A 26952-nucleotide genomic window follows, 5' to 3' on the forward strand; every position below is an offset into this window, starting at 1 on the left:
GTCCCTCACGCACGGAGCGTGCCCCAGCACGGCAGGCTGGCCAGGCGGACCCGCCCGGGGGAAGCCGCGCCGAGCGGGCCTGACCGCCCGCTGCCGTCTGCGTGCCGTGCCGGCTCCCGCCCCCGGCACCCACCGCAACGCCTGCAGCGGGGGCAGCTCCACGCCGCGACCCGCCCCGACATAGCTCCCGGCCCTGGAGCCCGCAGAGGCCTCCCGGCGCTGCCCCCCCCGCCCCGTCCCGCCGCTGACCGACCTGGCCGGGCCGGGCCCGGGCCGCGCTGACGGAGGGGAGGGGAGGGGAGGGGAGGGGCGGGGCGGGGCGGGGCCGGGCGGGGACCGTTACCTGCGTCACGTGAGCCGCGCGCCGCAACGGCCCGTGCGCGCGCGAAGGTCGCGGCGGGGCGGGGCCGCCGCGCGCAGGCCACGCCTCCGCCTCCACGTAGGCCCCGCCCCCCGCGCCGAGACCCCGCAGCCGCTCAGCGGGGCCGCCCGCCGCCATTTTGGGGCCAGGCAGCGCGGTTAGCGGTGTGCCCCTCGCGCCCTGTTTATGCTCGTTTCTTCCACGTTGTCCTCTCTCCCGGGCATCTCCAAACCACAAACACCTGTGTTCTGTGATAATTCGGCACATGACACGTTTCTTACTTACCTGCTCTTGGTCAAGTTAGTGCCTGCAGCCAAGGTCAACTGTCCCCGCAGCCCCTGACATTGATGCTACAGGTAAATGCCGACGCCATCACGTAAACATCCATGTTTGGTAGCTTTCTGCATCAATAATAAGATACAAATAGTGAGAAAACTGGGCTTGTCTTAAAAGGAAGGCAACCAGCGAGCTGCAGTTTGTGTTGTGCAAAGGTGCACTCCAAAAGTGGGCTTGTCAGGGTCAGGTAGTTAGAAATTAAAAGTATAAACCTCAGGAAGAAACCCACCAGGCCTCATCTGGGGCTTTGTCCTGTGATCGTCACACAGATTTCCATGGGGCTTATTCATTACTACAATTCTTGATTGCAATCTTGATCCTCACGTAAATCAAAAATTTTTGCTACCATTTTTTCCCAGCAGCTGTGTGTCTTCCAGAAATTGCTGAACGATTACCCCTCAGGGTTAAGGTGTTTTGTGACATGACGTTAGTGCTGGAAAAGCCCAGGGAAGCAGTGCCAGCAGCAGCAGGACGGGCAGCAGCCCCACAGGTACAGGGAGGGTGACTGCCATGCTGGACGGGGAGCTCAGCACCACCCCTGCGAAGGGAAACGTGCTGGCCCAGCTGCTTGCAGCTAGCCAGGTGCTGGCTGAGCCTTCTGGCAAGTGGTGAAATATTATTGGATGCTACAGCTGCTAATTGAGTTTTAACCTCATTATGAGCAGACAGAAGCCATCTTTAGAGCAATCATGTTATGCTGACTGAACATAAATTCAATTAAAAATTATGGTGAGGACAAGCAGACCTTCCCTCTACTTCAGAGGGAAATCCATGTGTCAAATCTGACTTTGAATACCATCGCAGTGAACAGGGTCAGTATGGTTGGATAGACACTAAGATTTTACTGTAGGTTTTGGGTGTTTATTTTGTTCCCTGTAGCCTTTCGCCTTTTCCACAACTTTTTTTTTTAAATGCTTCACACACTGGGAATATGCATGCTTGAAACAGCAAAATTCTAATTGTGTTATTGTGCTTTGGAGCAAATCCCAAGTTTCCCACTGTTTGTCAGAACTATTTATTTCCCTCCTGTCACTCCCACTGAACTGCCAATGCCTATCCCATCAGCTCTTGCTAAGGATCTGATGCCAGCTCTGTACTGAACTGATGTTTATATGTCAGAGGAGTTTTGCACTGTATTAAATATGTAACACAGGATAGTTGCAATAGTACCTCTGAAATGGAAGTTGGATGTAAAAACTATTGTGTTGAAAAACACACTGCCTCACCATGATTTGGTTTTACGTTTATTTGTCTCTTAACTCAGGCATGAGTTAACAAAACTAGAACCAACCGACTTTAACAAACCAAAAAAAAAAACAAAGCACACTTTAACAAATCTAGAACCAAACTGGTTTTGGAAATACACTGTGTTGCTCTTTGGTTCTCTTGAACAGCAAGGGGCTTGATCTGACCTATCATTTTTTCTACTGTATAGCATTGCATGACTCTGTCATGCCGTCCTCTGTCCTTGCTTGGTTTTGGTACATCAGTATCCTCGCCGGATCAGCAGATACTCGCAATCAGTGTTGCAGTTCCTGTGGTTAATTGCTTCACACAACTCTCTCAATAACACAGCAAGACTTCTCAGTAGGCTTGTTTCTTCAAAGGGTAATCTCATAGGAGGTGGTCTGGATACAGGATTACTCATAGAAGGACAATCTCATTAATAGCTTCCCCTCCTGAGATAGATGTATTTATATATTTTTGGCAACTCTTCATTGTTATTGGTAATGTAATTTCACTAGAGCTGATGCTTACCAGAAGTTCTCATAAGCCAAGTCTAGAAACTCCATTTTACTTTATTTCCCAGTGTGTTTATTACACATTAAATCTAAAAACATGTTCACAGGTTTGCATCTAGAGTACCATCTCTTAAAGCAAGGCAAATGGGAAATGCTAAGGCATGTGCTCACTTCAAGCCTAATGAAACAAGCAGTGCATATCCTATGATGCTTGCCGTAGTTGGCTCAAAGGAGTTCCAGTGTCTGGGAATACCCTTCCCTGCTTCTTATCTGCAGTAGATGCACAGCCAGGTTCAGTACCTTACGCTTGCTACTACAAAGTCAACAAGTGAATCCATGTCCATAATGCACTAATGCTTTCTCCCAGTCTATTTTATCTTCCTTTTTTGTCAGCGGAACAGGGACCCAGGGACATGGTAGATGCTCCATTGTTGGAGGTTTCGAGACAAGACTGGACGAAGCCCTGGTCTGACTCCAGTGTTGACCCTGCTTTGAGCAGGAGGTTGCCCAGTATGGCCTCCAAAGTTCCTGCAGGCATGACAGAAGCATCTATGTTTCATACCAATTTCACAGCAGAAGTCACGTCAAATCTAAGGTTAAGCATACAGTTATGATTTGGTCAACAGTTAAACTCATACCTATAGTTTTATATGGATAGCACCTGTTTCATTTTCAATTTTTCTTCATTCTAAATTTTCAGGCTATATTGCCCTGGAAGAAACTACAGAATGTTTTACTGAAGATGAAGGTAACTGGAAGAAGCTTCTCAACCGATTCTGGCCAACAGGTTATTTTCAAGTTTGTTCTTGTTCTCCAAACATATTCGTAGGTAGAATCACACTGTAGGAACCCGTATGTCTGGCGTATGGATCCGTGGATCCATTTGAGAGAGACAAGCTGGGCAATAGAGCCAAATGAAAATCATTAAAACATAACTTCTGTCTGGCTTTCACAAGTGTTTGCTAATAAATTAGCGCACTACAAATACAATAACAGAAGCAACCCTTTGCTGTAATTATTTCTCTGATACCTGACTGTATTATATCAAGGAAGCACATACAAGGCAGCAAGAGGGGTAGGCTAGGGAAGAACACTGGCATACAACGTTTAGCTGCCAGATAATGAATTCTTGTTGAAATTACATAGAGCACTAAACTTATCCTATATTTTATTGGGAAATTAGCAAGTTAGCAGGGGAAGCAGCTAGGCGTCTTCCCACTAACTGTGGAAGTGAATCAACGCTGGCACTGCAAAAAAGCCTACTAGCATTTGATATGTTGATGACGAGCGAAGCAGTGCTAACTGCCTTTTCCTTAACTCAGAAAGAATTAGAAATGCTAGTTTTTCTATTTTAACAATGGGTTAGGAGAAAATTGCTAGAAAATTGTTTTCAATATTTGCAGGTGTTTCATAAGAAACTCCTCACAAAAAACAGAAATATTTATTCTTGATAGCTTTCTTTTAGCTACATCTAAAACACACCACATTTTTTCAGATTGTCCTTTTAGGTGAAAATAAAACTCTAAGGTACCCTGACATCAGCAATGGAAAAATTATCCTCATCTTTCACTCTATACCACTGGCTGTGTTTTCTTCAGGAGGATCTATTTTGATTTTTAATGCTATTTAACCTGATGAGGGAATGTGTAATTATCTTTCCTCTTCTTTAATTTGGAAGAAAATAAATAAGGCAAGACACTTCACCATCAGTTAAAACTTCTAGGGTATCTCAGGTTTGCAGCTCTCCCTGGGAGTAGGGTTTGCTAATGAAGCTTTTGAAGCCACAGTGGTAGTGTCTGATTGTAATTGCTGAAAGGTGATTCTTGAAGAGGTTTATTTGTACTAATCAACACCATGTTGTGCCTCAAAGCTAGAGTTCTCTTAGATGCACTGTTCCTACCGAGTTATTCTGCAGTAACTATACAGCCTTTTCTGTTTACTTCTGTTCTGGCACCGTTTGTTTTCTTTTTTTTTCTTTTTCTTTTTTAATGGAATCCTTTGAAGCTGCTCTTCAAACCTGTTGTACAGTTAAAACTTCATAATTTCTTTCTAACACTTTCCTCTTGCAGCCCCCAACCCCTTCTCCCCTGTTGCCTGACCCAAAGGGACCTTTATCAAAAGTGTTAATGTAAAATATCCAAGGGCTCAAGGGTGGGCTGTAAACATCAAATCTATCACATTCAGAGTAACAATAATTTCTTCGTTTCTAAATGGCCACCATTATGAAAATTTCACAATGCTGGAAGCAGCTAGGCAGTATTAGAATTTCTTATTCATAACTGAAGCAGCTTTGCACTTCCTTTAATCTTTGTTGCCTGTATTTTACTGTAAAGTTATTCTCCAGTAGAGTAGGAAACAGTCTGAGAATCTCAGTCATCACGGTGAGCTCACAGTTCGTGTTTCCCCTGGCCTGCAAATCCATTAGCAGCCACCATATCACTGGATGGATTTTCAGAAAAATAATGGTGGTGTTATTGGAAAAATGCAACAGCTCAGCCAAAGCTTGCCCCCAACATGTTGTTTTGTGCTTGTTTTATTAGCTCAGCATAAGTTGTTCTCAATTTGCTCTTAAGTTCCTTGCAGACTAAATTGCTGTACAGCTCAGGCTTTCACACGACAAACCCTCCTATTTTACAAATCTTCATCCATGGATGGTGAGCTCATTGAATCATATTAACACTTCTTAACACGAGGCAGTTGTGGTGCCCTGGATCCAACACCGTAAGTTTTTGTTTCTCTAGCTTTCTTGCCAGGCCAGTGAACAAAGGGTGCCTTTAGGGCGTTTGTTTCACTAACGTGAGAACAGTACTGCTACAGCTCTATTTTAAAGCATTTTGAGTGCGTGTGTGAAATCCTGGGCTGATTAATCGTAATATCACCTTGAACGCACAGTACACTACATGAAGAAGAAGACCATTAAGTGAAAGGCAGAAGCCACAGTGAGATGAGATTTAGATCATAATGATGTTAGGTTTGGATTTTTATCCCTATTTTTATCCCCATTGCATGTCAGTCAAAGGCAATTACAGACAGTGCCTTAAAGAGCAGAGGACCTTTCTGGCATAACACCCGCTCCCATGGACTTGCACACTGTTTGTGGCAGGCTGTCACTGAAGCCAATTAAAGAAAAAAATTGAAAACTCTGTAAAAATGTTTGGAAAGTGAGAGATAAATCCTACCTGTCATTTTGTACTCAATCCAGCCAGCAAATCATGATCCTCACTCATTACCACTGCTGCACGTTGTAGCAAGAGAAGGATCTAGCTCTGAAGAGCAAGGATTGCGTGTCACTTTGGGGACTGTGATTAGCCCAAATCTTACGTAAATGAGTCTGAAGCTGACAGTTCACTCAATACTCTAAAACCGCTAAGAATAGCTGGCACACACTGTCACCACGGGCGCTCCGCATGCGATAGAGGCTTAGACAGAGTGAGGTGGAGACTGAATTACGATCCCTCGTGCAGACAGGGTGAGCCTTGCAGGCCACGGCTGAGATCATCGGCGAGACACCACTGAGGAGCCGAGTGGCAATGTGGCCAGCAGACCAGAGCACAAGGAGAGGAAGCAAGCACTTTGTGTAAACAAAGCCTTTCAGACGGAGTTAGCACCTTCTCAAGCATGGGTCTCATCTGTGAGGTCCAGTTTTGTGGCACTTGTCCATTTTACCTTTGTAACAAAAAGGTACAGCCTGTATCACCTGAACCCTAACAGAGCAGCTCAGGTCCCCTCACCTTCTGTCTCATTCTCTCACCCAGATGACTTCAGATAATCTCCCCCACCTGGGCATACTCATTTTTTGGAAATGCGTAAGATACAAGATATGACAGTATGGTACTTTGGCTACCAGTTACTCGTATTTTGTCTCAACCCTGAAGAAATACTAAGGCAGCAGTGAATACCTGGCATAATCTTTTATTTTGAAACAACAAATATGGTCATTGTGATCTAAACATTTATATGCACACCATTCAATAAAGCACTGGCCGAGTATTACTACGGATCAGGATTTGAAGCTGGATTTAACTTCTGAAGTTATAGTTCTATCAGGTTATTGCCACAAGTTTTCAGAACAGCAAAGCCTTACTTACCCTGTTCATTTAAGTATATAAATGCATTATTTGACCATAGACCAAACATTTTTCATGGGTACAGTTTTACACAAATCTGTCAGGAGCTTTTACTGGACTGTAACAGAAACCAATCTAAAAGTAATTTATTGACATTTCGGGGGCTATCTGAAGGTTGCATGTAATCAAGATTTGAGGCAAAAAGAGGGGGATGTTTGTTTAAAGCAAACAGGAATTCAATTAGCCTTGAAACCCTTGAATCTGCTGGGACCAAAACTTTCCTAATAGGCAAAGGAAACAATGCCTAAAACTGACATACGGAAGGTGCAAGTTCATCTGATTGTTTCTGGATCTCACGTGCCAATGACCGACAAACAATTTTAAGTAGTCAAAAACTCAAAAAATCACAAAGTCATCTGTCTTCCAACTGACTAGGTACTTAATTTTCACTAAAAAAAAATCTAGTCCTCATGATTGCCCATAATCAAGTGGTCAAATTTCAGATAGCAAAAAAAAAAAAGCTTAAATTTTGTTGCATTATTAGTCTCCTGCATTTGGCTGTTATTTTTTGTGTGTGGAGATGGCGGAATGAAGGACTGGCGGACCCAATCAATCAGTAGGTGTTTTTTTCATCATGAATGCTCAGGGAATTGTCATCACCAACAATAAAGTCTAAATGCCACTTGGCTGAGATTTACAGCATGAAAGAATTAGAAGCCTCCTTTTCTCAAGTTATGGTATGTCCAGTCCTTCCTCAGCACACGCTGATCTTTTTGCCTTTCTCCTCAAAATGCAAAAGGTTTGATTTTCCACAGCATGTAGCAATCAGGCATCCCTTAATTCCTGACCCATATTTGCAGTAGATCAAGTAATTATGAATGAAAATGCCACTTTGTTTATATGAATTTTGTTTATGACAGAGATTAAGTTATTAAATTTGTACTCCTGGCATCTTATTAATACTGTTCTGCTGTAAAATTCCTCAGGCAACAGGCGAAATAATGACTTAAAACTCCAGCAGAATAATTACCTTACAATGCAGGCATTTTGAAGACAGAGTTAGCTCTGGATTTGAAAATACAATTTTTTAGGACCTTATCCATTATATAAAAGGGTGCGAAATACAATTACCTTAATTTATTTTCATGACATTTTGGTTCGGATCCAATCAATTCTTAGTACATTAAAGAAAATCTTGTCGTTATTCAATGATGAAATTTAGCTATTCAAAGCAGTTTTCTTAACCTTTAATTTTGAAAATGTAAATCTTCAGATCTTAGCAAAATGAACTTCTTGCCGTGGTCAAACACTTTGATTTATACAATATCTTTTTTGTAACTGGTGTTCCAAGGCATTCTGAAGAATGAAATAAATTCACAAATTCAGCGCTTTCCATCAAATTCCAGCTGAAGGCAGTATACATCTGAACAGGAGTGATGTCCTTACTAACAAAGACATACAGGAGGGTTCTTCCGATGCATCTCTAAAGCAGATTTAGTAAACTACATCTAAATCTTAAGTGGATACTCCTCAAAATTAATTGGCTTGATTTAGCTTCCTTCGCTTCCAACTGGAAGTAAACAGTTTTATACACACATTAAGGTCATAGTTTGAGATAATTAACTTGCCTGAGTGTTCGTTCCTTTGTAGGTACACCTGATGTGAAAAGAGCGTAACAGATTAATTCAACAAATAGATTTCCTAAGTGAAACAGTCCAAATTCCTGCAATGGAAAAAAAATAAATATTTTGCAAAAGCTCTGCTGTGTACAGGTTCCACTGCTCTCTGCTTGGGAGGTTTACAGCTGAGTAACTATGCATTAACAACCTGCACTCCCAATGGTTTGTGACAGCTTCTTGGAGCTGCTGCAAAATATGCATCAACCAGCGTGCACAGCATGGTGTGCGCGCATCTCCATGCATCCATAAACCTCCCAGCCCTGTGCCACAGTACTAATGAGAGGACTTGGAACATACCAGGGCTTCCTTTAACTGCGCACCAAGCGCCACCTGCCAGAACCACGTAATTAACCCTAGCTGACAGCTCCGTTAAACAAAAATTGATGGTATTGCTGTAATGGAGTTATCAGTGACAGATACCTCCTGTACAGCTTCCAGGTCACACTCACTTAAGCAATGATAAACGAGCATAAAACGCTGTTAGCACAAACCGAGATCATTAATACTCAAGTTTTAGTTAAAAAAAAAAAAATCAGACAGCTGCAGCATCTTGCAATTTCCATGGCTTTATGGCTGTGTTCACTCTTGTCAAAAATGTACCACAAAATACTAAAAGGAGACTTTTGGTAGATATATGGATGTTTATATATGTGTGTACATATATATACACACACACAGAAGATATCCATCTAGATTTCACTAATATTGGCTCACTCTACTCTGGCTGATCCACAAATACATTGGTGAACCTGAAGGAATTTATAGCAGCTTTTGGTAACCCAGCATTCTACATCCATCCATCCATCCTAGGAAGTTGCTTAGGCTGAGAGAACGTTTGAACAGCTTGGAATGTAAATGTTGGATGTTGAGAAATCTGGTTGTCTGGGACTCCGGTATCCAAGTACTGACATAGCTGGGAAGCCAATGGTTTGCAACTGAGAAAAAAAAATGACTGTGCGATTGCAATTGTCATTTATCCCTAAGGAGTTTTCTTGTCAGGGCTGTACTTGCCATTAACAAAGTTTATTCCTGAGCGAGGTTGCCAGCCGCAGTTAGATTGGTGACAGGTTGGGACAGGAGAGACTAGCAGCCACTTTCCCACAGCAGAAGCAGTGTCTTTGAGCAACTTCTCATGTTTCCTCATCACCTGGGATTTATTTACAGGTTATAACATGAACAGCACTGACCCTGTTCTACCCAGTCCTCCAGCTACCTGAAGCCTACTGTCTCCAGGCTGTACAATGCTTAGCCAGACACCTCTTAGGTAGTGATAATATTTCAGCCATTTGTGCGAGAAAGATTAAAACCAGGAACAACAAACAGTGCTTGAGGATAGAGGGAGAGCTACTGCGTGGTAGCAAGCGTGTGGGCAGCCGGAGAGAGCATTATACGGGACACCCCTAGTCAGTGCTGCTTGCTCACGTGGTTCTGGTGAACTTCATTATCTGGCCCTCCGTTTGGTTTGCCACCAAAGACTGCATTTTGTGAACATCACAAGGACAGTTCTGCCTGCCTCAGACCAGACCTTCCTTTAACAAATACACTAGATGAATTTGCATATTTGTTAACTTACCTAACACACACCTCAGATCTGGGTATGGCTTACACATAGAAGAAAAAAGGGTCATAAATAAGCCAGGAAATGGGAGCAACTGCAGGAAGGAACAGCTATACGAAGGAGCAATCACCAAGAGCATCTCTGTAATTTAGGAGCTGCTCTGAGGGATTGCCATTTGAACTGCCCTGAGGTTGACTTAAGACTGATTTGCATGGTATTTAAATACAGAAACATCCTCAGTGCATGTCCAAACTGAGGAAGCAAATTAAGAAAAATATTTTAGCATTCAATTGCTCAAGGTAATTGAGAACTTGAGTTCTCAGCAGTGTCTGGTTCATCTGCCCCCACATAAACACCGCCCTTCATTGCTAGAGCTAGTTGAAATGCTCTGAGGTAGCACATAACCAGCTCAGATCCCTGATCCACTGTGAGAGTAAATGTGATGGCTGCTTACACACTGCAAGTGCAGGTTTTTACTAATTCTACAACTGCACCTTTTAAAAACAAGCCTTTTTTATCCTGCTTCCTCTTCTTTCAAAATAGAGATGAAAACCCCACAAGGCCACTGATGTTATAAACAGCAACTTCTTTAGATGCACCAAAAGTCATTTTTTACTTCTTACTTGAGAAATCCAAAGATCCAACGTATTTGGCTGGAATTATACAAATTTTAAAAATATCTCTAAGGAAATCTAAGTTATGTTGCAATTGCTGCTGGACTATAGACTTTAGTGGCTTCAATCACACAGCAAACTTCCATAAACTCAGATACATTTAAAACCTTAGGAGCAATCAGAGGTTATTTTATCCTAATTTTCTGTAATGTTAAAAATATAGTTCCTTACTGATTTTTGAAAAACAATTCTTAACATCCTCCCATTTAGGAGAAGCCAGTCCCACTTTTACAAACCATGAAAAACATTTATGCAACACATTCATTGTTTGTATTTCCTTAGGCTCTTAAGTGCATTTCCTTCATGAAGTTCAAAGACCAACTGAACAGTTACTTGCTTCTCAAGCACAAATTAGGAATTAATATCAAAATGTCTGCATATGGCCATATATGTGTATGAAATCTCACACTAATGCTCATGCTTTCCAAATTCACAGTAGTTACTTCCTTTTTAAATTGCTATGCAGACTGAATCATCTGCTACACTGTCATACAATGTAAACATTATTTTGAGACAAAATAATTATTAGATTAACTACTGTTGTAGGATTAACAGTCACGAGGTACAACTGTTACTGTAGTCACTAGCATTGTGTCATCTATATTCAAATGTGCTGGAATTTCTCTGTCCTCAGAAGTATATTAAGAGACAAAGCAGACCACATTGCTTCAATCATTTTTTTTAATTATATTCCTACAAAAATCATGTAAACATTAGCATACAGATCCAGAAAAAAATCAATATAATATAATGATGCATAAACTGTAAATTTTGAAGAACATCAGGAACAGTTCACGAGTCTATAAATTAATATATACAGTAATGGGTACTCATCCTTAGATAAGAACACCTCATAACTGAGGAATTTAGGTGCAAGAGCTGTAAAACAAACTGAAGTGCTCTGTCACCAACTTTACTATGAGGCAACATTGCAATCTAAATGACTGCCTGTTGTTGTTTCATATTAAGGATTCAATTTAGCTGCTAAAACAAGTATAAAACAATAGTTTTGGTAAGAAGTTTATTTGAAAACATATAGCAAACATCCTTAAAGTAATAAAAAACAAAAAACAATACTCCATAAACAGGTTTCTGGAAGAGTGAAACTGAAGCTTACTGGGCTGCACAAAGATGCTCAGCCTCTCCACTCCACACTGCTCCAAGCAGAGCACCAAAATGCATCTCTAGCTGAAGGAAACATCTCAGGTAGTTTATAAATGGAGAACAGTGGCTGGATGAAAGAAGTGAGATGCAGAACACATATTGGGCTGACTCAAAATTCCTGCTTCTACATGCAGCATTCTGGGCAGTGTAGCTCTTTATTGAATTAGAAAGTCATGGCAATCTAACACCATTGTTACCTTGTTAACTCTCAGCTCTTTTGCTTCCAGAAAAACAAAAACAAATGAAAAAACACAAGAAAAATATAATCATCTTCCTGCCTGCAATCAAAGTCATATTCCAAGTGTTCTTAAACATTGCCCTTTACGAGATCAGGGACAAAAGGTAGAACACAGGATGTATCATTCTTACTCAGATGACACAAACAGAAAAATTAATTTTCTTTTTCTCCTGTTCAGATAACCGTATTTTGTAGGAAAAAGCATTTGGGAAACATCATAAAGAGCAATTTCAAATAAAAGGTATTCTTCCCCATATTAGAAAAGCCTCTGGTATCAGTGAAAATACAGACTACAGAAGATGACTAGGAATTTCCTGGAAATACTTGACACTGCAAAAACTCTCAACTGAATACACTACTGTATGATCCTCAGACAATCTTTCCAGAGTTAAATATACTTTTCTGTTTCCAGAGTTGAAGTAGAATTTTTTGCCATCTTATTTGGTACATTTTTCATACACAAAAACATCACTTCCCCTCACAATGAATATTGCACTAATAAAGATGTATTTATTTACAATAAAGGGGAGGTCACCTCTAGCCACCTAAAGCTTTTTGCTATATTTTCTTCCAGTTGGTTAGGAACAAATTCTGTTCACCTTTTCTATAGGAAATCCTGAGTAGTTAAGTGAAGAAAACTTGGCAGGTAGCACCAATTTTCTATCTTTCTTCTTAATTAACCAGGGGCATTTGTCATCAGCAGTGCATCTGGAAGCACTGTCATAGTTGAACCTAAATGCCAAAATAAGAGCTTATGATAAAACACTTATTCCTATTGCCAGAATCTTAGCCAACACTGAAGCACTAGGAGCAGGAGAAAAGATTTCCACTAACCTAGAGGATGCAAATTGCAAACGGCCTGAAATTCTATCCCCTTTTTTTTTTTTTTCTTAAAACGGATGTGGGTGGAGAAAACCACAGCTGGTAAGAATAATAGGAAGAAATCGCTTAAGCTGCTGTGTCCATCACCTTTTGAGCAATACACTTCCAACCGGCCCACTGCAGTGTCAACACCCTGGTGGAGCATTCTGCAGGTATTTGCAAATGACCAAAACACTTCAATGCTGCTCTCCCACCTGAGCAGCTCAAGCAGTGAGTGCTTTATCGCAAGCCAGACTACCAACAGCTTCCAGCATTTAATTATTAAGTTATACTTCAGAATTAGAGAGGTCTTATCAGACATTAGCCAAAAGGATGTGTTGGTACTACAGCCTTAGCTCCCTACGTTTCCTGCTGCTGTTTTACTTGTATTGCTAAGCTGGTAATAGCTATGGCAGACCAGACAAATCTAATACAGAAGAGGTTAAACTAAGCAATTTGGGCTTAAACTTAAATTCAGTTTAAATTTCTAAAACTAACATTTTATTGAATTGGCCCTGTACACAGACCTGGAAAAGTTTTTTCACAGATTTATCTGCAGTTTTGTGTAAAATATTAATGTACTATAGAAACATTAATTTGGTATTCACAGAGACAATAATAGCACAGCTTTTACATGCCTTTTGACCCTCCTTCAACATAATCATTCCCATGCCTCAAAAGACAAGGGCACAAACTCCTAACAACACCTTACACGTTCTCATCTGTAGCTTGAAGATGTTCCTCCCACTGATAAGTAAATGATTTCCATTACCTTACGTTATCCCATGGGGATCTTATGCTCACATATATGGACATTGCAATAAAGGAGAACTGATATGAGAATATAAACACGATTAATTCAGATGAAGTTGCCAACAACAGTGAACTTTGAGAAACTTCAGATATACTATGTTTAAGACCTTGTTCAGTTCAGTTGTAACAGCACCAACAGAACAGCTTTTAGAAGTCTCACATGAAAAATGTTTCTTTCTGTTTATAACTTTGATCACATTTCTCATTTTCCTAACCTTCTATACTTCAGACTCTCTCTACTTCTTCATGATAACTTCTGTCTGATTTGGTAAAGATAAAGCAGTTGTGAAATACGTTACAGCTCCCTCCACAATCTTTTCATCTTTAACCATTTATTAAAAAGTATATTAGAAACAGGACATTAAGTTAAATCAATGAAAAAGTTGATAAGAACAATGAAAGTACCGTGGCAGTCTTAACGAGGTAATCAAATTATTACAACTTTCAGTACAAATGACCCTTACAGTGCTTCTCTCTAAAAATCAGCCCAGGAGCGATACAGCTCCACATACTCCAGCACTACGTTCAGTGAGAAATCTAGATAAGATCTCTCAAAAATAAAGGCAGAAGAGTACAGAGAAATCTTCTGAAGTCTTTCAGCAATCTCTTGACTGAAATACAAGTGTGTCCAAAATCTCCTGCTTAACAAGGTATAATGCAAACTAGATTTGCAAAGGAAATCCTTTCTGTACACACATGAACAAGGTTTTCATGTATGAAACTATCAAAAAAACCACTTCTCTCATAGTTCAATTTTTGTTTGGATGTTTGATAACTACCAACGCAATCAATATATATTAAGTTATCCAATTCATACATTACACTCAGCAATTCAAACAATATACCAGTGGGAGGAGGAGTTGAACAGTATTCTGATCAAGCACATTTATTTTAGTCCTCAAAGCACAACCCTTTTTCTTCATCATCATCATCATCAGTAGAATCTGCATAGGACTCAACGGTGTTATATATGAAAGAGTACAGCTTGACATCTGGTCCTGAAGTAGAACAGCATCTGCATTCTTCATTGTAGTATCTGAGTAACAGCCTATAAATGTCCCCTTAAAAATAAAAAGAAATAATATGTTTTAAAAAAATAAAGATCATGCTACGCAAAGAATGTATGGCTGCAACTGAAGACTAGAATCACGCACACACTGAAACACTCTCCAGGAACATTCTTTACATGAGAAGTGAATGAGGAGGTAGACAACTGCGTAAGAGGAGCCCTGCTGTTTCCAAGTTTGTTTAGAACATAGTGTGGACTCCCTCCACTTTCTGTTCAGCTTTCTGCAGAAGCTATCTGAACTTTACTTTGCATACATACCACTTACAAATGTATTGCCAATTACCTAGCTTTGTGCTTCTATCGCAGACACTTTGCAGTTACAGTGGGGCAAGGGATGTACAACTTTTCTTGTATTGCTGCTGTATAACAGATCTGACTACTAATTCTTCTTACAGCATTACAGGATTAAGCCAGAACCACGATAAGACATCTCTATCAACAATGTGAAGAAGGTGTATATAGATTTTCCTTTTTTTTTTTTTTTTTGGAATTATTTTTGTTATATTAAAAAAAACACTTTTACAAATCTTTGGTCTACCATGTGTATTTTTATTTTCCAAATTCTGGAGCATAACTCCTAAGTGTGCTATTCAAGGACTCTAGAAGTCCAACAGATTAACATTGTTCAGCTGACCCTGAATCAAGAACTCCCAACTCTTAAAACAGGTGCAAATAAACCAAGATCCACTTGCTTGGGTACAGAACTCGATTACAGTAATTCTTACTGGACAGTTTCTACTTATAGAGAAGTCTCTGCTGTATGAAAAGATTTCTGTATGCTCACCAACAGTTTGGCCCTTCTCACAGAGAAAAGTGTGCATGCTGTAAATATCTCGCATCAGCTCCACATCTCCAAAGGTAAAATAAACAACATCGCGTCCAGACTCAGCAGCTGCCAATATCTGTATTAAGGCTGAAATAACAGAAAACGAGATTACACTCATGAATGCAGGATAAAACAATTTGTTGAAGGGAAAAAACACAGCTTAAGGTTTACAGCAAATCATCATACCACCCATCTCCAGGTGAACACTGCAAAGCAATTTGAACGATAGGCAGATAAGTTACTTCCACTTTTAAAACAAAGTACAGAATATTGGGCACAACAGCTCAAAACGTTGAAGTATTCTGGTGCAGCCACTAGCGATAACTGCCTTTACTTTCTGGATAAACTCTTTAAAAAGTAAGAATAAAAAAAGTGAAGTCCATCCCCCCCGGTCCCAAGCTGCACACGGCCATTACTTGCCCACTAAACCTGTGCATCAGCCTAAGAAAACAGGCCACCACCTTATACCCTGGTTTAAGCTATTTATAATTGAGTCAAAATAGTTGGGTAAAAAGTGACTGCAGCAAGTCACAATTTCCATTCTCCGCCTTCCTTCTGAAGGAATGGAGCTTACTCTTTTACTGACTTAGCCACACAAGCAGGAGCTGATCTTACTTTCATCTCCCAAGAGATCTGTGATTCTGCAGCCTCTTACTGTGCAATTTAAGGTTTGCATTTTACTTGTAATAGAATTATGCAGCATGAAATACGATGGCTTGTTCTGACCTCTAAAAAGGGGGGGGGGGGGTCTTATGGGTACTGCTTTGATAATCATCTTTACAATAACAATATTAATCACATTTTAATTAATTACTGGGTAGAAAACATTTTATTCTAAATAAACCAGCATACGTTCTGAATTACTACCTGCTAGTGGAAACTAAGTAGAAAGCTCTTCATAGCTGAGCTATGAACAGAGACTTAATAAAATATTGCATTCTCTAATCAGAAAACTCTGGTAAATCCATAGGTAAAGTTATAAATTACATGATTCACATGGAAAATTAATCTCAATCTGGGAACGATATTTTAATTAAAATACTGAACCAGCTGTGAATTTGGTAAAGCATCAGTAGTTCAGCTTTTAAAGGGCCTAATTAACTAGCTTGCATAGGGGAACAGAATCTAATGAATCTTCATATTCATTCCAAACAAACAATGCAGTTTAACTTTACACAAGACATATTAAAAGTATGCTACTGTTTATTTTGACTTGCTATAAATCTCATGAAACAGGGGTCGAAATTTCTGTCGAGAGTCAGGCTTCACAGCCTTCCAGGCATTAATGATACACGAGGCCATTTGAATCCTCCATCGTACTGACACAAGAGACCACCAGTAACAGAGCCTGGGGCACAAGGGACTGCAGCACTCAATCCCTTGTGCCCCAGCTGATGTGACCCCATTTGGCTCTGCAGGACCCACACCCGAAGGAGTGGCTGCATTGACATACTTTCTTCTAACACCCAGTGAGCCCAGGACTGCAGCGTAACACAAATCCGGTCGGGGACCCACTCAGCCTCACAGACCTGGCACATGGAACAACTTCATTCTGCTCCAGTCCCATTTCCCAGAGGAAAGGAGGTTATCAGCAGGGCCTGCCTGCACCTATAAATGGCTAAATCATCCTCTGGTTTCAAAACCAAGACAAGATCTTCCAACTTTCCCAATCATATAATCATACATTTTTCAGTATTTAAAGTCTTACGTTCACACTAATATTTTGTGGAAATATCCCTAACTGAGATAAATGAGAAAAATTCCAACTATCAGGTCTTTCATTTATAAAGCCAAATTCAGTTTTCACATCATCTATGACCTTGATTGTAACCATGTTTTTAATACACAGTCACGTTCCTTTAATTCATGACTAAAAAAAATCATGATAAAATATGATACTGCATTATGGAACTTATCCAATTATATCCATTTATATCAAATCACTTGGTTGTTCTGAAGTCCCTGTTACAGATACAGATACTACATTTGAAAGGATCATGGTGTATACATTTAAGAACGTCACATGAAAAATATTTTCATCTTTAATTTAATAATTATGAAAATTGACTTTACAATGCGCTGCCAATTGAGGGTAATCAAAAAAGATTTTGGGGAGTTGAATAACGTTGTATTGATAATCTTAGAGTTTGAAAACATTCTGAAACAAGGAATTTATGAATCCCTGTGAAGCATAAAAGGTTGTTCTGTGGTATAATTTGGTTAAAGAGAAGTGGAAACCATTGAGAGAATTTGCAGTTTAAAACAACCTTATAGAGCATTCTAGAACAAAAGGGAGAAACGCCTTTAGTACTTAAGACCGTGTAAAAGTATCTGAGCTAGAAACATTTGTTTCACTTGGTTATCACAAATCAAGTGCAACTCTAAGTCTCATGAAAAACACACAAGACAAATTATTGTACCATTTTCCTAGCTCATAGTCTACCAAAAAATTAAATCATCTTATTTCCAGTCAGCACTGGCTCAGAGAAAGATGTCACATGCTAAAGACTATGTCCATATCCGATAGCACATCCCTGTCATTTAATTTTCTTTATTAAGTATTGATTTTGCAGAGTCAACTAAGAAATTAAGCTCAGTTTCCAAGAGAGCAACGTTAGACTGAGGAGTTACTGATCTCTTTCTTTGTAAGGCCTGCCAAAAAAACAGGAGATGACTTAAGAGTACACACACACACACACACATTTAAATGAGCACTTTCATAACAGCAGCAATGCTGTAATTGGCTGTTAAACATTAATTCTGGCAAATGGGGGGGGGAAACAAGGTTGATCTGAAACGAGAGGAAAAGTTATTAATATTTTATTTTGAGCTTTCATTTAAGTTAAAATTAAACAGAGTTCACTGCAGATTTATTGACTCTCATGAGCTCATGGCTCATTTCTTTGTCTACAAAGACATCTCTTCTTATGGGCTACCTCACCAAATGGACTCAACTCTGGCAGTCTTTTTGTCAGTATACCTTGCTTCTCAGCTCTGACTGATGGAGGAGAAATAAAGCAATCCAGGGAACACTCCTTAAGCTAAAAGTTACATCCAGTGCTGAACAAGTTACAGCCTAGATCAGATAAGCAGTATTTTTTTTAATCAGAAACCAACACATCAGAAAAAGAGCGATATTATAATTCAGATCCAAGAGGGGTCCTTAGGAGTCCTTATGTAAATCAAAACATTGATTATGATTCATGCTAGGAAGGTTTAATAAAACATGATCAGATCCTACTTTTGGTATTGACAATCTGCACTTTGCAACCAGTTTTGTCTAATGGAAATCAAAAAATAACTGTTATGAAACCAATGAGAATTGAGAGAAAAATAAATTCTCAATGAGTAAGAGACAATTAGATAGAAGACTAATGAAACTGATAGCCTGATGATTGTTTATTTGATAATGTAATGCCCTAAAGCTGTTCAGAAAAAAAAAAAGTACTCTCCAAATGTTTGAAAATAATAAAAATGCAAATTTCTTTGCAAGAGTATGAATTTTTAGGCATAGGCTAGAAAGACTGGTCCAGAAATATCAACTGATTTACATGACTGAGAGCTAAAATGCGTAGGTTCTTTTGCAAAGTACTATTGAATATCCTTGGTTCTGAAATTTCCAGTGCTACAAATCCTTGTAAACCTGGCATTTCAGAAACCACCACATACTTATTTCAAACCTTAAACTGAAAACAGCATAGAAAAGCAGCATGCATTTTTATTGTTTAAGATCATATTGCTCATATCCTAAAGATCAAAGTTAATGAACTAGTTCTATTGACAGTTTAATCAACTTTAGCCAAGAATCAGAATAACAGTTAATACTATAAAAAAAAAAAATGTACTTAACTGGAAAAAAAAGAGTAAGGTCAAAAATCAAAATCTAAGTTATTTGATTTATTTGGACATTAATGTATTACTACAATTTACCTTTTAATCTGGAGTCCCCTCCAAAGGCACCACATCCCCAGTTTCCTGTGGCTATTGCAGAGAGATGTTGAGGCGGAACATTGGGTCGAGAGAAGCCACAGTAGGCCTGCAGGCAGACAAGAGTCAGAAGATGAAGTTGACACGCAATCTGGTACGCTATTTTCAAACAACTAGATGATAACAATAATCAGTACTATCTTGTAGCAATAAAAAAAATGAAAAACACAATATATCATTAGTCTTTCTTTAAACTGAAAGTCAATCATGGTATCAGTAAAGAATTTAAGGCAAGAATTTTGCCTTACTTGGCTCCAAGATAACAATTAGATGCAGGTGCAGATTCTTAAGGATTTCAAAGCTACAGGAAAGTTTTCAGGATAGCTGGAGCAGAGAATATAACTTTAAAAGTAGATTATGTTACATCTGTTTCTTGTTGGCACACTTGAACATGACAGCTAAACTGCTCCAGCCAGTATTCCTAAAATTCCTTAACATAAAGTAAGATACAAAATGGCATCTTAGAATACAGGTCTAAAACAATAAACAAGGACAGGAGAAAGAAGTCAAATAATCACTAAAATCTTGAGTAAAGGCAGGTGCTTCCATATGCAGAAAAAAAGTGTCTAAATCTCTCTGGGAAGTTTTTCAATGGTACAAAAAATTATTGAACACTGCTACAGATTGTAGTACCCATGTTTGCACTGTTACCTGATCTAAGCTGTAAATTCACACTTCTGCTACTTACACTTTAGCAGTGTGCCATGACTCAAGAGTTTGCATAACAACACTTTAATATCATCAGGTGCGTGCAGCTTCTTAAACTCTCGAGTCAGAACTGTCCGCACCCTCAGTGTCCCAAGCATGCTTATAATAAATAAATAAATAAATAAATGCATAGATAAAGTGGGCCAAGCAAGACCGTACTCTGGCTGCCTGGAAAACAATCCATCTCCATCCTCCCAGTGAGGGAAATGGAGCGGTGTTACAAGAGGATGACATTTTCTTCTCACCTTTTACTTAATGGGCATGTATTCCTCAGCTAGCCATGAAAGAAAACAGAATAAAAACAGTCTTGTCAGACACAGTAAGTCAGCAAGTGCTTGGAAAGACACCAGCAGCAAAAAAGAGAGTATCTAAGTGAGTGCTCCTCTATGATTTTTTATAGCAAATAAAGGATAAAGCTAGAACTAATCACTTTTCAGGAAAGAAACAATGCGCTGATATTTTAAATAGCTTTCACACCTATGAACACAAAAACATGAAAGCCTTCTGTGTACTTTTAAAGCAACTGCTTCTGTATGGGAAACAGAAGAGCTGTTCCTTTTGAACTACATGAATGAATCTGCTCCAAGTTATAAGCAACCCTCTATAAATTGCATCTCACCTTATTTAAAAGTTGTGTGATGTTTATAATTGATTTGTTTTCATTTAAAAATGGTTCAATATAGTTCTCACAGCTAAGCCTGTTTGAAACATAACTATTCTGTGTACCATAATTTTTAGGGAAGCATTTCTTGCCAAGTATGAAGCTGTAGCTATTGTATTCATTTTAAATCAGTGGTCATCAAAATAAGCTTCATGACATTTATGACCGGGATTGCAAGCACAACTCTAAGTCAGTTGTTCCTTAGTATTTGGGAAGTGGAACTTCCAGCTGGTAGAGTTATTGATAGGGACAGACTTCATGAGGCAATAATCTCAAGGGGCTAGCAAAGCTAACAAAGATCACATCTCTTACAAAAATATCTGCAAATCTTAATGCTGAAATCAGACGTCATTTTCTTCTTCTCATTCTGAAAAGCTGACTTCAGACACTATTAATCTTTTTTCAGTTAAACTAGAAACAAGGGTCAGCCTCAGACAGGCAGCTTTCAAGAAAACTAATTGTGAACATCTGGTGCCATAAAGCAAATAGATCTTATAAAGGAAAAATCATATGGGCTTATAAGAAAATATGAACTGTAAGAAGAACCACTCCATTCGAGTTGTTTCAATCATTTCCTATTGTTCCAAAATTACAGTTGGACAAAAAAGCCTCTGGAAACAAATGGAGGATGAGTTACATCTACTAATATATAATACACTCATATTTTACAGCCTCTGTGCATATACTGTCCTTAACGAGTCCTAATTTATTGAAAAACAGTAGAAATAGAGATGCAGCTTATTCTGTCAACTTGCTTTCACCCATGAAAAAAATCTTAGTATAAGTTTTAAAACAAACTTAAAAGCCATGATAGTACATTTGAACGTTTGATTTGTTAGAATATTAGTCTCCAATAAACTTAATTCTGTTTACTACTATAAAATTTCATTTACTCACATTAAGATTTTCTTTAAATACCAACCAGTCCTTGTCAAACACCACCATCCAAACTGACACACTGTATAAAAGTTCCATGGACCTACCATGATTTATTCTAAAACAATCCAAATCCAATTAATAATACTGAAAATTTTAGGCAGATCAGAAATTCACTATCGTAGGCAATCTGAATTTTGTACCAAGATATCACTGAAGTTTACAAGATTTACTGTCTTTTTCAGGGCTAATTTAATTGCCACAAAGAACGAGCTGATGAATGTTACTTTAGTCACAGGGCTAAGGTTTTAAGACTACCTTAGATTAGTCCTTCAGTCCTGTACATCATTTCTGGGAGGAAAAAAATTGATTAGCATTTCTCTTCTCTTTTTAGCTGAAAATAAGGAATCTAATCTATGTTTAAATTTCAGATGCATCCCAGAACATCTTATACCCTTCTACACCACAGAAAGTAGGAGACCTAACAGTTATAGGATCATGCCCTTATATTTAACCCACTAGGTAAAGCATAGGCCTGCTGCATCTATTAACATATAAGCACGCTACACAGACCGTTGGCCTGTTTTCAACCCAAACATAAGCATACTAATCTAGTGTAACTGTATAAGCATTCTTGTACTCAACTGCCCATAAAAATCACATTGTCATTGCTACAACAGGCCACAGACATTACACTATCTATGCCTTATGCTAACCATGCAAGGCCCTCCATCTGGCCCTGTTATCAACTTATTATGACAATTTGCTGCGTGGAGATTGATGACAGGTATCTCTTGTTATGACAAAATTTAAGAATGAGACAACAGCAAAAGCCTTGAAAACATCAATATGGGCTGAAAGCTAGTGCCCCAGGTTTAAAAACAGCTCACTGATGGCAATTACCCGTAGCCATTGCAAAAGCACAACCTCAAGAGCTGGGAATTAGCTTCAAGAATTTGAAGAATTTCTGCCTCATGAAAAGCAGCAGCAGCTAAGCAAGAAGGGGAAAAAACAGAACAAAACCAACCCCCAAACAACTCGCATAATACGTAAATACTCCAAGAGTTTACACGAAAGGTAGAAGAGAAGGAAGTGGCACCATATTTATGAACTGTCACCATGTTAACACACAAGGTGCCCCCTTCTCCACCTTGACTGAAAGACTGATTGGGATTCAGCACAGCCAATCATGGAGAGAACTTAACAGGTTAGAAGCAGGACAGGGAAGAGTTTGTAAAACATATAACTTTTCTTTATAGTTTTGAAAATGAAGTAAAATACCCCTTTGAACAACGCATCAAGGAACAAATCATTCTATTTGACAAGCTTCTACTTTAACAACATACGGCAAAACCCTGAAATACAGCTATTGTAAAAGACAACTGACCAAAAACTTTCTTATTTGAAGATGATGATAATACAAAAATATTTGAAAAGTTATAGCAAACAATGAAAAAGCCTTAGACTGCAGGCTGTTGTAAAAAGTTCCTTGCCTTGTTGAGCTCTCTTCTGATTTTCTCTGGACCAAACTGATCAAGGAAACGTCTGAAGTGGAATGCATCTATAGCGACAATTTCAGTGCAGCGTCGCTGCCATTCATCCCTAAATTTGGAGGAAGAAAAGATGACAGTAAAATTAGTGTGTTATAATTATTATTATTGGCTACATAATCGTGATCTACAATGAGCAACTCCCTGCAGAGCTGCTCCATTCGAAGAAGCTAGAAAGGTACTCTTGGAACAATGGAGCACTGAATATAGCATCAGACGAGAGACAGGTTTCTATATAAATTTACAAATACTCTGTCCTAGACTCTGAATGTAAAAGTAGAAACGTGAAACAAATCTAAACAATACTGTTTATTAAGTACAGAGGAACACCACGTGGTCAAAAAAAAAAAGAGTACTTTGACTCTTTACCTACCTCCAAAATTTATAGAATCACAGAATAGTTTGGGTTGGAAGAGACCCTTAAAGATCATCCAAGTTCCAACTCCCTGCCACCACTACGGGTCCACTAGACAAGGTTGCTTAAAAGTCCCATCCAACCTGACCTTGAACACTTGATATAGGAGAGTACATTTTTTACATTTCCATACAAAATTGATAATTTTGTGTATTCACTATGAATTTATTTCCCCGACAATGCTGTCAAGAGCTCAGAGCTTTCTACTTAGACTCACAATATTAAATCTTATTTTGCCATACTAATAGTAATATGATGTATACAATGATACCCTGACACTCATGGTATCATTGTCAAACTTCTTGTGACAAATTACAATCCACAGTTCAGTCAGTATCTTCAGAAAATTTTGGATTCAGTACATAAAATGTAAAAGCTGTTGATTTAAGAACTGACAAGTTGGCAGGTACCATCATTAGTATCAGTAAAGCAAGGAAGACAATAGATTAGGAGGTAACTTTCTTAGCTTCTTGGCTCTACTGAAGAGAGCAGGATCAAGCAATAAAATTATCCGTTAAAGACAAATACTCGAGACACCAAGTTTCAAGTTTAAGTTGTATGTTTATTCCTTCACTTGAAATATGTACGTGGAACTTTACCTTGGGGTCTTATCTTCATGGCTTCTTGCCCACCGGTAAGTTTCTGCATAGCCTGTATATTCACTGTACTGCTCAGTACCTGAAACAAGTGATTTACCGTATTACATACAAAATATCTAAATATTTTTTTTCTCTTGGAAGATCTTTCATAGGAATCACTGCCTCTCTGAATGAACATGCACCTCTCAGAAGCATCAACAGAAGCTAGAGATTCATCACTGTATACAATTATTGAAACCAGTGCAGGCTTCTTTGTCACACTATGTAATGTTTATTCTGTGGCAGACATTGCAAACATAGATATTGTATGTGTGCTGTCCAGTATATAACTAGAAGATAGTTTTTGATTCTTCCACTCCCAAATCAAATAGGCTCTCAATATATTGCCTGTCTTCTTTCAAGTTCTCCTGGTTAACAAAGACTGCCAGTCTCCCCTCCAGCATGGGGACCAAAATGAAAGCAAGGTTTCTTTTAAGATGTATTGAGGAGCAAAACTTGAGAGAAGTGTCTGGTCAGCATTACTGGAATACACTGTCAGGCTAACAAAGGAAGGCTACTATTTTTGAAGAATATAGAAAACCAGAAGTTGGTAGGTGTGGCTTTCTGTTTTTTTTGGTTTGTTTGTTTTGTTTAAAACATAGAGCAGCAAGCATATTTCTCAGTTTTGATGACCAGGTAACCTCTAAAAACTAGATAATTTCATAGTTTTCGATAGGCTGATATATGTTATTAACCATCATAACTCCCTTCAAGATGGCAGCTCAGTTCCAGTGCTTTGAAATTGGAATAGGAACCAAACAGGGAAGAAAAAAGAAATTCTAAATGAATCAAAGGAAATCAAGCCATTTACATGCAGCCTATACTCACTACATGATACAAGTTATTAATTAGTACAACTCATATCTAAGGGCATTTTTGAGGTAAACACGAGTTGCTCCTCCACTTAAAACATGGCAATACTACTTCATCACAATTTAGCCAAAAGCTGGGCTGACAGTTTAAGAAACATGAGATGAAGGATATAAAGAAGATTTAAAAGTGTATGTGGCAGGCTGCATGTTTCCACTGAATGATTTTATTTCTCTAACACAAAATTAGTATCTACAAATCCACAGAAAAGCCCGATGGTAGGAACAAAGATTTCCAACACACTGGTGTTACTCCAGCTGCTGCCCTACAACCTCGAGGGCAACCCTATGTAAGGCTAGGTAGGACTCTTAAGCTTCCAAGTATCACTGTCCAGTAACACCTCCTTTCCTCTTGTTATTTTGTTTTGCATTTGCTCAGTATGATTCTGGCACTATGGTTGCTGACATGAATTCTTAGATATTACTGCGATTAACGGCACTGAATGTACTGAAAGGCCGCTGCTCTCATCCGTGGTGGTCAGTACCAAGAGGCTACTTCTGTAGAAGCCTGAGGACCCAGAAAATCATGTCTTGCACATACTTGGCTGCCCTTTGAAAAAGCCCAGCAGGGTCTCTTGCAAGCATTAAAGGCTGTAAGAAAGTAGCACATGAAGTAGCTCTAGTGATTTAAGCTCTTCTGCTCTACTACCCAAACTACCTTTCAAAGGTTTACCCTGAGAACAAGGAGAACATTTTAACAGAGGGTAAGGATCATAACCCTTCTAAAAGGTCAGCTTTCACTCCATCTTACTGAGCTTCAGGTTCCTGCTTCGAAACTCGAAGATGCAAAAATGCAAAGAAATACTCCTGAAGTTTTTTGCCACAGCAAAATCACTCTTCCCCGTTTTAGGCTTCTAACAGCTGAACTATTTTCAGTTGAATTCCAAAGGTAGGTGATCGACGAGAATACCTTGTTTGGGAATTTCTGCTCATACCGGTATAGTTTGGCACAAGTTATAAAGAGTGCAAGAAAAAGATGACAACTGCTAAGCAACCCCTTAAACAAACAGCAACACCAGTTATGCCAGTAAACATAACAGAGTTTAGAAAGACCTGTGAGCATTCAAAATAACTGACAGCACAAAATGTATGATTACTAAGAAGAGAGTGATGCCTAACTATCGCACACATTGGTGATAGTCTGAGATGACAAGTTTTTCAATCTCTAAATAGGAAATTAAAAACATTGAAAATCAGAAAAATAAAACTGTTCACTTTTAATCTTATCTGATAAGGAGATTTGGATGCTTGTTTTCAGTAGCCTTAACTATATGAAACACAAGCTGTTAAAAATGTTTAAATTGATGTTTATACTTCAAGACATTTTCCCCATTTACACAAATCCATTTTTACTAAGACTTATCAGTGCTAAAGACTTAAGTACTTAAGACTTATCAGTGCTTCTTTAACTCATCTGCCTTATTATCCACTCGTTATTTATTTAGATATGTCTAGATGATTAGCCACACTGAGGACACAAACTCCACTCAAGGCTATTTTTGAAAAGTTGCTAATCAAAGCGATTGTGATGGTAAGAGATTGCTCACCAAGAACCCACTTTCTGTTGCAAAATCTAAGTTTAAAAAAAATCATGATGGCAGAACACTCCTATACAGTCATATTCATCCACGTCCTTACACACAAGACAACTGTGATCAGCTTAGATATTCAGAAGTCAGCCTTCAAACTGAATTGTAGGCTATCAGTTGTCAGTTAAGACTTTTCCTGACCAAGCTAAAATTCAGATTTACTGATAAACTTGGGAAAAGTGACTGAGCAAAGAGTAAGAGAAGGCAAACAAGGGAAGTGTTTAACTTTCCTGACAGCTCTTATTAGGGGACAACCAACAAAACTTCAGCT

The 26952-nt window shown here is 38.9% G+C and overlaps 2 protein-coding genes across 4 annotated transcripts in view; both read right to left on the reverse strand.

Moving 5' to 3' along the window:
* The window catches only part of OGDHL (oxoglutarate dehydrogenase L), a 56548-nt gene extending 56014 nt beyond the window's left edge, over positions 1–534 (reverse strand). Inside the window, exon 1 of one of the 2 annotated variants that reach the window (XM_040564022.1) lies at positions 344–534. The gene's annotated coding sequence lies outside the window, so the exon portion shown is untranslated. Of the gene's footprint in view, positions 1–253; positions 323–343 lie in introns of those variants that run through there. The other variant, XM_040564023.1, reaches the window with a different exon arrangement.
* A 12176-nt stretch (positions 535–12710) lies between these two features.
* Positions 12711–26952, reverse strand: part of PARG (poly(ADP-ribose) glycohydrolase) — a 63931-nt gene continuing 49689 nt past the window's right edge. For both annotated transcript variants that reach the window (XM_040564028.1, XM_040564026.1), the window contains exons 14-18: positions 24185–24263; positions 23114–23222; positions 19319–19424; positions 15347–15475; positions 12711–14554 (exon numbers count right to left, since the gene is read on the reverse strand). In XM_040564028.1, the coding sequence (XP_040419962.1) occupies positions 14385–14554; positions 15347–15475; positions 19319–19424; positions 23114–23222; positions 24185–24263 (593 nt within the window). In that variant the 3' untranslated portion in view covers positions 12711–14384. The remainder of the gene's footprint in view (positions 14555–15346; positions 15476–19318; positions 19425–23113; positions 23223–24184; positions 24264–26952) is intronic.

Source organism: Cygnus olor, chromosome 7 (assembly GCF_009769625.2).
Source record: "Cygnus olor isolate bCygOlo1 chromosome 7, bCygOlo1.pri.v2, whole genome shotgun sequence".
Taxonomy (NCBI): Eukaryota; Metazoa; Chordata; class Aves; order Anseriformes; family Anatidae; genus Cygnus; species Cygnus olor.